The 14475-nt window shown below is 38.3% G+C and overlaps 1 protein-coding gene across 2 annotated transcripts in view; it reads left to right on the top strand.

Moving 5' to 3' along the window:
- Positions 1–14475, top strand: part of gabrb2a (gamma-aminobutyric acid type A receptor subunit beta2a) — a 49618-nt gene that overhangs the window by 19774 nt on the left and 15369 nt on the right. For both annotated transcript variants that reach the window (XM_084719336.1, XM_084719335.1), the window contains exon 4: positions 509–729. In XM_084719336.1, coding sequence (XP_084575462.1) covers positions 509–729 — 221 coding nt within the window. The remainder of the gene's footprint in view (positions 1–508; positions 730–14475) is intronic.

Raw genomic sequence — 14475 nt, 5'->3', positions numbered from 1 at the left:
GCATTAGGAAAGTACACAGTTAAAACAACCAAAGAGCTAACAGAACAATGGAAAGAAAATGACTTAAATTTGTCCAAAAAAAAAAGTATGTATCATTGTTAAAAATAAAAGGAATTCATAATATAGAGAAATATATAAAAGTTACTAAAAATAACAGGAAAAGTCTGTGGCTCTCTGATGCAAAATTCACAGGAGGTAATCTGCTCAGAATTCATCTATGTTGCTCATTTCACACAAACATCCTACAGTTATTGCGTTCACTATTTGGATTAATTGAACAATTAATCAGTCGTTCTGTACTGTTATTTTTTATGAATTGAATATGATATGAAATCTTATGGTCTCTTAGTCGTTGGTTGTTAGTTTACTCAATATAGAAAATGGATCTTGGGAACTAAAATGGGAACTGCTAGTGTAATTAATATAAGCATTATTGATTCTCACTATGAGTTTGTCTTTCCTGAACTATTTTCACTAAATGGACTTCCTTCCTCCCTCTGTCCTCCAGGACTACACCTTGACAATGTACTTCCAGCAAGCATGGCGGGACAAACGTCTGTCCTACTCTGAGATCGCCTACAACCTGACTCTGGATAACCGAGTGGCAGATCAGCTGTGGGTCCCCGACACCTACTTCCTCAACGACAAGAAGTCCTTCGTACACGGCGTCACTGTCAAGAACAGAATGATTCGTCTCCACCCTGATGGCACGGTGCTTTATGGACTCAGGTAAGCCATTTACAGGTGACCTTCCCATTGAGTCAGGATTGTTAGTGGATTAATCGTAACGCATAATGAAGTAATGCGATTGTATCAGGTGCATTGTGTCTGACGGAGTCTTTTAATGAACTCTGATTTTGATTTCGAACGATTGTGGCTCTTCAGTTTCCTGCTCGGTGTAACAGAACATACAGTTAAAGGATAATTCTGCTTTTTTATGCAACTTGGGTCCTTTTTTTAACAGCTGAGATCTTGGAATGCAGCAACATTACTAAAAATTATGCAGAAAGACAAGCCGTCAAATGAAGGTAAAACAAATCTCCACGTTAGCTTAACATATCTGGAAGAGAAAACAAAAAGGAAAATGCTAAATTATTGCCCAGACTGTGTGTTGTAATCATCCATCACATTTATAACCCGCTGATGCCTGACCAAAGATCTCTCAGTTTATTTTTAATTTCCAAGTGCCGATCAAAATGCATCTGGATATACAGTATATTGGCTACAATGCCAACATATTACAGTAAATAAAAAGTTGTAATTGGCCCAAAAATACTGTATGCAGGACTGAAGAGGAGGGTGACCAGACGTATCTGCCAGAGCTCGCAGGTCTGTCTGGTTCTAAGGCGATCACGGTTAAGTGACTGACCTTCAAATCCAAGTTTGACCAACTGTATGTTGTTCATAAGCAATAAGGGACAGTGATAGACATTTTAAGTGTATTCAACTTTAAAAAAGTGGCTTAGGTCTGGGGTTTGCCACCTGCGGGGTTTGGACCACTCAGGGGGTTTCAATGTCTTTCTGACATGATTAACAAGACTGGAGAGAAGACACAGCAAGGCAAGGCAGGTTTATTTATGTAGCACATTTTAACAGCAATGCATTTCAAAGTGTTCCCCATATGACATAAAAATGCAATGATACTTTACAATGAGGATACAAATCATATACTTACAGGACTGATTCTTTACTCTCATTCCCAGGTCATCACATTACTTATGCTTTAGATCAGTGGTTCGAAGACGGTTAATTGTTGAGTCTCATTCCCAGATTGTAAATTCCTACATTTTCGGGAATGAGACCTCTGAGTCTCACATCACAAGGTAGACTTTCTAAAGCCTGAAAACAGAGCCGAGAGGAGGAACAGGAGTCCAGTTTTCACTCAGACCATTTGAATTACATCAAGCTTAAAGGTTATTTTGTGTTTATTTTGATTCCGTAAATATTTGCATTTGCCTTCTTTTGTGTATCATTTAATGTATGAAGGAACTATGAATTATGATTTTTGCATGCATTAAATCATCACGAGTGATGCATTAGTTACGGACTATTTAAGCATATGATTTTTAGCCTTATTATAAAATGCATTGAGACCAGGTAAGAGACACAGCAATATAAAAAAAGACTAGCATTTTAAATGAGTAAAATACAATAAAAGATAAAAGTAGGAAACACAAAAACACATGCATATGAATGAATAGTGCCTTATTTAACTTAATAAAGGGAATATAAATGTTTTTTAAAGAATAATAAGGGTTTATCCTAGATAAACAAAAAACAAATATATAAATAAATAAATGCAAATTTTGGCAGAGATTTTTATCTTTCCTCTTTGGGATGACTAACATCATTCAAACTGTTTAAAGTAAGACATATGAGACCTATATGGGGCCACTGCTGGTCTTTTTTGGCCAGAAATGGTCACAAGCCAGAGGTTTAGATGATTTTAGATAATTTGGTTAAACTGCTGACTTGTTTACAACCTGTCAGAGATCTGAGCTCTGACTCTGGTGAACACAGTGTCTTCATATCTGATAGAAATTGTGGACACAAAGACTAGTTATAATAACTTGGAATTATTCCTTTACTATTTATGTATAGGAGGATGTATATGTATTCATGTTTTAGCCTTTCTACATCCCCTGACGATCATCAGTATCAATAATAGATTGGTTGTGATCAATAATAAAGCAGGGTGGCGCAAACAGCCGAACTGAGTCTGATTGTGCAGGATGGTTCAGGCCGTCTACAAGACATCTCTTTGTGGTGTTGGACTGTGATGCCTCTGAGGAGACTGTCATCCATAATTGATAACTTATAATCAATAATGTAGCAGTTCAATACAAACACTGAATCTGTATTTGTACTGATGCTGCGTATTTGACTTCACAGGCTAGCACAGCCCGTCCATCACTGTGCTGCTGCTGCTGCCTCTGATCTGTCGCCTCCTCTCCGCGTGTGTGTGTGTGTGTGTGTGTGTGTGTGTGTGTGTGAATGATCTCAGATTAGTGTCCGTGTTTAAAAGATGAGATTATTGTAGCTAATTCAAGATGTTGCAGCATTCAGTCATTCTCTCTCTAGACTCAGATGCCCTTCTTGCGCAAAGACTGCTTAAAAAATTTAAGTATCTGCACTGCACCAGATTATTCATCGCTACATTTTGTTTCAACAGTCGAGAAATGTAATTTATAACGCTCTGACTCAATTATATAAACCCAACACATCTTTTTGCATAACAGCCAGAAAGCAATGGAGGCTGCGAGAGGCTTGTTGTAAATTTGAGGGCATGCGTGCAGCAGAGAGATGTGGTTGTTACCTCAGATACGTTGTCCTTGTCAGTGCCGGTGCCTCCCGGCTCCTCTATTATTTGGTTTGTGGGTTTGGTCCAGGTTTTATTTGATGCTAGCAAGTCCAGACACAAGCTTCTGTCAGAGTCAGCCCGGCCAGATGCCTGCGCGCTCTGAGCACACTGACACATACCTGTAGAGACGGGCCGGCTGGTTGCAACAGCAGGGCTTTAGTGGATGTGGACGAGATGGCTAACTGAGAGGAGATGCAGAGTCCTCAACGGGAGAACGGGTTGTGTGTGAACACACATCCTGCCAGGGTGTCCGTCTGACTGCATGAATGTTTGGATATGAATTCATTTTAGTCTTTCAGGGTTGGAAGAAGTATTTAGATCCTTTAGTTAAGTAAAAGTAGCAATAAGACAACGTATAAATACCCTATTTAAACTGCAAGTCCTGCAGTATCGGTGAAATGTTCTCTAAAGGTGCTCATTATGCTGCACAATGATCTCTGTGAGAATTATTATCAAGGCTGTTGGTTTGGTTTCAACAGAGAGAGACATATATTAAGCGGGAGTAACCCCCCCAGGAAATGTTAAGCGTTAAACCCTTTATTTCTTGCATTTTGGTGTTTTTCATAGACCAAATTGTGCCTTTTCTGCCCGAATTTATAGTGAAAATACCTTAATCTGTGTAAAGGAAAACACGAAATTTAGGCGCCAGCTGACAATTCAAGTATCAAATATCAAGGTCATTTATTATCATTCCACAATACATGCTGAGTTGTAGTTCCTTCATGCTACACTACATACAAGACATACACTACAATACAATTATTAACATATATACATACACACATATATACCCAGGAAACAGTGCATTTTTTAATTTCCATCACATTAAATGTAAACAGCGGCAACAAGATGGTAATGAAAATATTGTGGACATCTTCTGATCCTTTATGGATAAATCTGGCTCATTTACATGATGCTCATGTTTATTAATGACCAGTGTCCCATCTTAGATCAAATAAACATAAAATGTAATGGAATATAAAGAAGTAATGCTCTCAGGTGTCAAAATAAAAGTCCTTTGGTACTTTCATGTTTCTTTTGTGGTGGAGTAAAAGTAAAAAGAAAAAAATTAGTACAAAATAGAAGTACTCAAAATAGAAGTAGCTAAAAATTGTATTAAAGTACAGTACTTGAGTAAATGTTTCCACCACTGAACTTTCCACACTCAGTCAGTGTCGCAGTGAGTATCGTGTGTATTTGAAGCATTAAAATATCTCAGTTTTAAAGATCCACTATTTTAATCTTAAAGGACAACTTCATTTTCAAATGGAAACTTCCATTCAGCCGTAAGCAAAAGCAGGTTAGGACGCTGGTGCTCTCTACTCCTCTCCCTGAACCGTCACACAGAAACCTACATTAAGTCATGTGGGAAAACATTTTTAGAGGGGCTTGGAAAAATAGCATTTTGATGGTAAAACATATGTACTTTGACCAGAATTTGAATGTTCAGATATCAATATGTGAGGAACACTACTCGGAAGCCATAGGGGGATACAAAAATCTAAAAACAAATAAACTAACAAAGAAATAATGTACCTGCCCAAATTCGTCAGGCAGGGGATTTTGCATGTCAAAGTCAGTTTACTCCTGATTAGGAGGGCTGCTCAGTCTGTGAAGACAGCTGTCCTCTGTGGCTCTTAAAGGAGCTCCGTCACATCATCAGAAAATAACCATGATGATATCATAGTGATGTCATCAAGGCTTGGAGACTGCACATTTATGACAGAAAGCATATGTTTAGGGCATGGAGTTTGAAGACATTATTTTCTAAATGTCCAGTTTGGAGTGTGTAATGAAAATATACCATCCAGGTGGATCATGGGAAATGTAGGAACTTGACCCATACAGCTACAGCTTTTTCATTTATGCTGCCGACTGTCTTGACGAGGTTTCCCTTTAAAAAGTGATTCTCCTTGTTAAATAAAGGTTAAGGCAGAATGTGCAGGATTTGTTTGTATTCAAAGGTGACGGTTGATTCTCATTCTCAGGTCGTCTGTGACACTTTTGTGTTGAGGTTGACTGTTGAGTCTTATCCGAGCCACCAACCCAAAGTGTTGGCGGGTGACGACCTGAGAATGAGACTCAGTAATCAACAATATTTCATCCTGAATTGCTGATGTACATAAATACACTGAACACCACAAAACAATGACAAAATGAGAAAACAACGATGCCTGCAGACAGAGCCACCATCACACACTTCTAGTGGGTAATGAGTGATGATTGAGAAGGATTAAGCTTTTATGAATCCACACAGTTTTCTCTTCTTTTCTTTCTTTTTTTTTTTTTTTTTTTTTAGAAAAGTCCTGAATAATATACCTGTATTAATAATAAGTAAAACTTAAAGGATAAATTCAAGGGGATATTTTGGGCTCCACTCTGTTTTTAAATTTGCCTAAATCTTTATGGAAGTACAGTATTAAATCACAGGTGGAGGACACCTTTAATCTCAAACAAAGAGTAGAGATGCATATTTAGCTATGAACCAGAAGTCCATACACACTGAGTGATACAATAAATACAAATTGCAGCTTACAAACTAAAAATCCAAATGGCCAAACTGTCTGATTAGCGCTGACCCAGTGTTTCACATCATTTGTTTGTTTGTATATTTTCTTTAATATTATCTTATCTATCAATGTGTTTAACCTCTTGAGATTATTATAAACATTTCAATTTGTGAAGCCAAAGGCAAATTCCCAGATCTGTGGACAAGATAAGATAAACTTTCTTGATCTCACTCTGGAGAAATTTTCCACAATACAGCAGCTCAAGAATCAAAAATATAGGTAGAAAAAGAGCAGCTGCTGAATAAAAATACAAATAAAACAGAAAACAAAATAAGCTATGTATATTACATATAATTCTCACTTGCGCAGATATATGGATAATTATATGGGATAACTGCTACATCTTGTAGTACACACTTAATGTGTAGCACAATAAAAAAAAGAAAAGACTATAAAAGATGTTGCATGGGATAATTGCACAGTATACAGCTTACATACTGCATATATATGGAATAATATAATGATTAATATTTAGAGATATAAAAAATATGTATAGTAGTATGTGATATTCTTGTGATTCTAACAGAGACAGACAATAAAGATTATTAACAACACCATAAATCATTGTGATATTTGTGAAATTACACAGTAGCCCAAGTTCAAAATCAATTTTCCTGCATCATTTCATTGCTTGTTTGCTGTCTTTAAACCTCAAATACCTGTAAATATGTCACGCTATATGATGTGATGTTGTTTTTCTAAATCCTTGCATAATAAGCAGTAAAAGTAAACATATTATTGGCCTCAAAGGTGAACGTGGATTTGCGCTGAACTAACTGAAATTAGCTAACACACTGTACCTGGGGAACACCAATAGATTAGAGCGTTGTTTAGTTTGCAGGAGTGTGTGTGTGTGTGTGTGTGTGTGAGAGAGAGAGAGGGAGAGAGAGAGAGAGAGAGAGAGAGAGAGAGAGAGAGAGAGAGAGAGAGAGAGAGAGAGAGAGAGAGTGAATGTGTGTAGGATCTGTGTCTACGGGTGGGAGTGGGCGAGTGTTATTTTTGGGGTGCACGCGGAGGAGGAAGGGTGAGCGCGGGTGTTGTTTACTCCTCATTCCCTGGATATATGGTGCATCCCAATCTTGCCAAATCCTACTCTTCAATTACCAGGAGGAGCAGAAAATTGCAACGGTGCTCCCAACTGTCACTTTAGAGCTCGGTTTGACTCCCGGGGAGAGGTAGTCTGATCTAATTACCCGGCCCTGAAAAGACTCAGCCAATAACACAGATACCACCCAGGCTGAGAGAAGAAGCACGCACAAAAAAACAACACAAACTCCACTTAGCCTTTCATTTTACGCAGGAAAAGGAGGAAAGACTGATTCCTGATGCGTGTTGCTCAAAATTCACAGAGCGGGACTGAGAGAGGAGGGAGAGAAAGGAAGAGACATGAAGGTCAGACTTCATTCAAAATGGAGAAATTGTTAGGATTCTCCCTCCTCCCTCCTCCCGTCACTCTGCTCTCCCTCCTCCCTCCCCTCCCTCCTCTCTGTGAATATTCTAACTCCTTTTGTGAGCGGACATATCCTTGTGCTATGGAGACTGACGTCCTCTTTTGTCAGGCCGAGGAGTGTTCCACTCTGCAGCTCAATAGATGACATCGCATGGCCAGGAGGAGAAAGCTGCTGAGTGGAGGAAGAGGGGGATTTAAATGAGTCTTTTTTTTCTGTCAATACGATCAATACGGGCTTAGCATTGCCTTCAAAGTTATCCATCTCTCTCTCAAACACCTGATCAGGCTGCTGTGTGTGTGTGTCGTGTGTGCTCACGTGTCTGTGCTTTGAAATGAAGAAACCTCTGCTTTCACACACACACACACACGCACACACACACACACACACACACACACACACACACACACACACACACACACACACACACACACAGGACTCTTTTTGTTTTCACTGCACTCTAAGAAATTAGTAGGTTCCAAAAATGTTCTTCCTTGGGGGCTGAGGTTATACCAATTTTCTTCTGAAGAACATCAGAACATCATCAAGGATTCTTTGTTAGACTGAAGTTTCCATTAAGAACCTTTTTCATCTGAAAGACAGTTTTTTGAAAGAAAGAGTTCTTCAAAGATAATTTAAATCCTTGAAGAACTTTCAAGGGTTTGCCAAGGGTTCTTTGTACCATAATAAACCATAAAAGGATTCTCGGTAGAACCCCTTGAGTGACATTGAAGATAAAACCTTTGGAATATAAAAGGGTATTCGGTAGAATGCTGTAGTTGGGTTCTAGATGTAAAATTTGGGCTATATAAGGGTTCTTGGTAGAACCCCCTGAATGGGTTCTAGATAAAACCTTTGGAATATGGAAGGGTTCACGGTAGAATCTCCAGGATGGGTTTTAGACAAAACCTTTGGAATATACAGAGGTTCTCAGTAGAACGCCCTGGTTGGATTGTAGGTTAAACCTTTGGAATATGAAAGAGTTCTTGTTAGAATCTCCTGGGTTGGTTCTAGATAAAAACCTTTGGAATATAAAAGGGTCCATGGTAAAACCTCCTGGGTGGGTTCTGGATAAACCTTTATAAATAGGTTGTCAGCAGAACCCGCTTGGTGGGATCTAGATAAATCCCTTGGAATAAAAAAGAGTTCTCAGTAGAACCCGCTGGGTGATTTCTTGTAAGCACCCACAAGATGAGGGTTGCGGGTGGAACCGTCACACAATAGAAAGATTATCTGTAGAACTTCTCACAGGGGCTTCTGACTGAAACCTTTCACAAATGGTTCTACATATAACCCTTTATGTTGGGTTCTACCAGGAAACGAAAAGGTTTCTCTTATGGGAACAAGCCAAAAACCCTTTTTGGGTCTAGTTAGCACCATTACTTCAAAAAGCGTGCAGACATTTTATTTTGAAATTTGGCATCAGTGGCTGAGCAGGGAGACAATCCTGCGTGCATGTTTCCACGGCTCTCTTGATCCAAAATGGAGGAAGCTTCTCCATCTTAATTTAACTTCTAACTCCATCACGGTATCCATGTGATGATAATAATGATAATAATGATAATGATAATATGTCAATTTAATTAAAGGGTGCAGTCTGTGACCTGCTCACACAAAAATATCTCCCTGTGTTCTCCTCTCCGCCATGATGCTCCCTCGAAATGAGATTCTGTCTGGGAATTCGTGGTGGTTGTGTTATGTCCGTAAACAAGGTCATTTGGAATAAAGGTGCACAGGCTGCCTTAGGGGGGGTCCACGCACACACAAACACACACACACACACACACACACACACACACACACACACACACATACACACACATATACACACAGACAGAGCCCGGGCTGAACTGTGAGGGAACATGCACAGGAGAAGGGAAAAAAAACCAAAACAGCCTTTTTTTAGAGCTCCATGTCCTATTAGCTCCGACGCAGAGCAAATGTAGCGTGTTTGAATCTGCGTGATCTGTTAGAGCGTGGCCTCTCCTCCGGCAGGTTGGGATGAGAGAGGAGAGAAGGGACCGGCCCTGATGTTGATGAAGAGCAAACAAGCCTGTGCTTCATGATCACTGCTGCTGCTGCTGCTGCAGTGAGATTCTGCTGCCGTGGAGCTCTGCAGCAGCAGCAGCAGCAGCAGCGGAGATGACGAGGAGGAGGAGGAGGAGGAGAATGTGAAGAAGAAGACGGGGAGGGAATCCTGCAGAGAAATCCTCATCCGTCTCTCCTCCTCCTCCCTGGTTATTATCTGTTTATTAATTGTTAGTGTTGGACATGCTATAGCTATAGGCCAGAGGATGCAGAAGCAGCAGCAGGTCTCGATCAGCGACGCCGAGGCTCAGACAAAAAAGCTTCGAGACTTCTGCTGATGATGTAGGTGGGCTATATATAGGCTGTTATTTTTACCCCTGCCATTTTGGCCTCATTTCCGCTTTTCCCCTGTGCTTCCTCTGCCACCGTGATGATTTAGTGGTGGTGATGGTGACGATGGTGAGCGATGAGTGACTGACACCATCCCAGTTTAAGTTGTGGTCGTAAAAAAAAAAGGGGTAAACTAGGACAGAAATAAGACTCCTGTGTTAATCCCCCAGTGCACCGTGGCCCTGCTAACTGGCTCTTATATAAGAGCCCAGAGAGCAGGAAAAAGGAAGCAGAGACAGAGAGATGGAGAGGCTGAGTGAGTGTGTGAGGGAGAAAGACTCTCTGTGTGTCTCCACAGCTCAAAAAATGAAATCCTAAACTTGCCAGGCTGGGCCCAGGGGAGCTGCAAGTCTTATGTAGAAGGATTTCAAATAAACTTTTGCTCTTAATTATTAAAGACAAAGCACTTTTCAAGATAAGTTTGTAGCTATGATGGAGTTAAGAGAGGAGAGATATTGTGATTTAGTTTCACTGCTACAATTTGTTCTTATGTGCTAAGCAGGGAAGAGCTTGGAAACATTACAGCTCCAAATATATTTTTAGACTGGATAAAATGTGAGCACTTTCCATATAATGTTTTTTTAATTAATTTATTTATTTATTTATTTTACTGTTTATGCTTTGCAAGAAATCTCTGTCTCACCCTGTAGGTTGGGCAATATAATGACATATACTATCAGACAATATGAATTTGTTTACTGTCTAAGGCTGCATTTAACAATTATTTTCATTTTCAAATTGATGTGAAAATTGTTTAGTCTATAAAATGTCAAAAAAAAAAAAATTGTGGAAAATACTCCCAAAATGTAGAGATTCATATTTAATAAAATCACAATATGGCCAAGTGCAATATCCAAATCACAGAAGCTGCAATTCTTTGATAAAAGAAAATATGCATACTGAAGTTCTGTAGTTCTGCAGAGACGCTCTACAAATCTTGTTTTCTAGATGTATGAACATGTTTGTTTGGCACAGACCCCAACAAATTCACACCTTCATGATTTTAATTTTTGGGGAAAATGAAAATCGTGATGCAAAAAGTGATCATTATGAATTGTGAATTATATTGTAATAAATGTCAAAATAATCTTGTATATACTAATCAGTTAATTGACTAGTCATTGCAGCTCTTTTTTAATATTTATATCAATATATCAGTATTTCTTTTTATTTAATGTCAGGACAGCTTTAATATCTCTGGGAGTGTTGGACATTGTGTACCATGTTGAAAATTAGCAAGAGTCATGGCAAAATCAGATGTTATAACTCAGATGAATAACTAATCAGAGTAATGTATATTCCACAGATGTGATTATATATATATATATGTGTGTGTGAAGGTGGCTCAAACATAGCTGAATCTTGGACATTAAATGGTTTATTCTCATTCTTTTAATTACAATAAACAAATAAGGTACGCAGACAGTTAAAAAAAATCTTGATCTTGACTGTTCTCCCATTCTTACTCTGTATTTACACATAAACAACAGGATTTGTGGGGTGGTATGTAAAAGGTTTTTATTTTATTGATTACAGTGAACAGCTTCTTAATGACTATTATTATTGTTGTTGTTGTTGTTGTTGTTGTTGTTATTAGTAGTAGTAGTTTTTTGTTGCTCTTCACCTTCTTAAGAACGATACCTATAACAACAACTCTGTGCCATCCACTTGAATTATATTGATAAACTGAATGATAATTTGAGAAGAAAATATATTGTGATAAAGTATTTTATTCTATGCTTTAGCTACTGGTCCTAAAAGTCTACATTCCTTAAAGCGCTGTCCAGTGAGATTATTTTAAACTGTTCCCATTACAAATAAATTTGTTTCAGGAATTTTCAAAGGAGTGTTAAGACCTGGAGTGTTAAGACCTTCATACGAGACAGAATAAGGCAGAATCCCATCACAAAGAAAGAAAATCTTTGTATTGTATGTATTAATTTGTATTTGAAACGTGTTAAAATGATCTCATAATGCTGGCAGATTTGTCTCATGTGTATTAAGAAAATTAAACTTTTAGAATTTAAAAACTGACATGGTAAAATGACATGTTTAAGTATAATATATTCATTGCGTTTTCATTGGCAGCTATGAATGAATGGATCACTAAAGCAATAAATTGATAGTAACCAGCTGTGACAAGGGAAACCCAAGGTCACGGCAAATACTTCAACCTATATGGAATTCACCCACAGGCTGCTATTATTGTTAATAGTTGCATGATGCTATCATGTTTTATATCAATCAGTGTGCGTGTCCCTGTGTGTGTCTGTGTGTGTGTGTATTACCAGTCGAGGATTTGGTCCCTGTAGTTAAATTGTGTCCAGTGTCTCTCAGACAGCCCCGGGGCTTTGGCACGGCCGGGTGCCAGCCCGTCTCAGCTCTGGCCAACTTGTCGTGTGTGTAACAGGAAGTGCGTTGCTCTGAGTGAACCTGTCGGACCCGGCTGGCTCACACTCGGCGGCTCTTTATTTCAGGATTGTGTGACCAGAGGCTGAACCCTGTTCTTGTTTTATCTACTTATAGGATGAAAATAAAAGCTGTGTTATGTCCCAGTTCCATACTACACACAGTAGTAATGGTATGCACTAGACACTAACTTTAATAATATACTGTTTGTCAATTGTTATACAAAAACTAAATGTACTTTAAATGTTTTACTAACAGCAAATGATGTAATATGCGTAATTAGGGCTGGATGATATGGACAAAATCAAATATCACAATATTTTTGACCTAACCCTTTGATAAAAATGTTTTTCCAAATATGATTTTTTTTGTTTGTTTTAAGACAAGTTAAACTTTATTTTCCTGAAAAGTGTCGTACACCAGTTGCAGAACAAAGCAGATCTTATGGGAGTTATCTCACCTATTAGCAATTTCTTGTAGTTTTTGTTGCTCTGATTTAGCTAGTCCATTAATTTTTCCATGGCATGGTGGTACATGGCAGTGTACATAAAGAAACTAGCATTTTCTTTTACTCTGCCTGCTTTTTTGTATACTTATTTTTGTCTCTTTTCCAGTGTGAATTCATTGCAAACTTAAAACCTGCTTATAATTATTAGCATGTAGTGGACATGGGATATATGAGAGCCCAAGTGTCCCTTTATTATACAGTGACAGCCAGAGATAGACATTGTTGGAATCAAACCAGGGCCGCTGCAGATAACTGATAGCCCTTACTTTTGATACTTTAAATTTATTTGGCCAATAGGCCAAGTAATATTTTTAATATTTTAAAGTTTCACTTAGACTTAGGTATTTCCACTTTTACTTAGGTAAAAGATGTGACCGCTCACAAACATTAAAACTTACAAATGAAAGATAGGGATAAAATAGTGAATGGGTTACAAAAAAAAGGCATCAAACCATCAATTTTTTATACCTTTGTAAACTAGTACCAGGAGCTGGGTCCCAGTGGAGGACAGAGGAGAGAGGGGTTTATAAGGAGGAAATATGGGAAAAAAAACATTGTGAGTTGGGGTTTCTTTTGAGTCCTCGAAAACATATATTAAAAGAGCTGACAGAGTAAAGTTAATGGCACGTCATTTTATTTACTTCAAAATTACAACAAACTTCTGTTTGCATGACATTCTCATATTTGGCAAATGGCATTTGATTTTGATTTAAAGGGATGTTTTGGATTATTTTAAGTGTGGTTATATGAGGTACTTATCAATAGTGTATTACCATGTCAGTCAGCACACCTTCAGTTTGGAGAAGCAGAGGGAAGCACCAGTATGGAAGCTAATCAATAGCTAACCAAGATATTTTAACCACTTACAAAAGGTCTACCTGAAAAAAAATCAGCATCACTTTAAGTGTACTTTATATTGAGAATGTTTTCACTGCTTTACTCTGCTGTTGGACAGTTTCTTCTGCTGTTAAACTGTCATTATAAGCCAAATATCACTCTCTCCAAATCATTCAAACTCCATGGGCAAAATCAGTAATTTTAGCTGGCAGAACACAGGAGTTGCTGTTCTAACTGCCTCAGTCTGCTAGTCTGTTCGTATTATTGTGTGACTTCAGTGTTTTAAAAGGAAATTTCAGATTCACTGACGTCACACAATAACATAATCAATGGTAGACCAGCAACTCCAGAGCTCTGCAAGGTAAAATTACTGATTTTGTGAATGGAGTTTGGTGGCTTTGGATGGAGTGATTTTTTAAACATGGGTTTCCTATCAGAAAAAAATATGTGACAGCAAAGTAAAGTGGTGAAAATATTTTCATTATAGCATGCACTTTAATTAATATAGATTTTTTTTCCTAGATGGACCTTTTTAAGTGAGTAAAAAATATTTTGCTGCTGACACTGTCCATAGCAGTACATTGGTTAGTTTCTGTGGTATTTCGCCCTGCTTCTCTAAACTGGGGGCTGACTGGCATCTGCACTAATAATACAGAGACTATTGATATAAACCCCACATCAAATGATCCACACCAGCTCTTTAATCATGATTCATCTATTTAATAACACTTCCCCTTTCACTCTGTTGTTTTCATAGGAATGGTTCAGGTTCTCCTCGGTTAAAAATATTTGTCATCATCCTGCTTGGACGTGTATCGTACTCTGTTGTGAAGGTCAAATGAAATGAACTGGCCCGCTCGAGGCTGCCTCTCTGATGAATCCTATATTTTCTCCATCCCGTTCTCTGTGTGTGTGTGTGTGTGT

The sequence above is a fragment of the Lutjanus erythropterus genome, chromosome 5 (assembly GCF_056507025.1).
Source record: "Lutjanus erythropterus isolate fLutEry1 chromosome 5, fLutEry1.hap2, whole genome shotgun sequence".
NCBI lineage: Eukaryota > Metazoa > Chordata > Actinopteri > Lutjaniformes > Lutjanidae > Lutjanus > Lutjanus erythropterus.
This window is presented reverse-complemented; position numbering and strand designations above follow the sequence as displayed.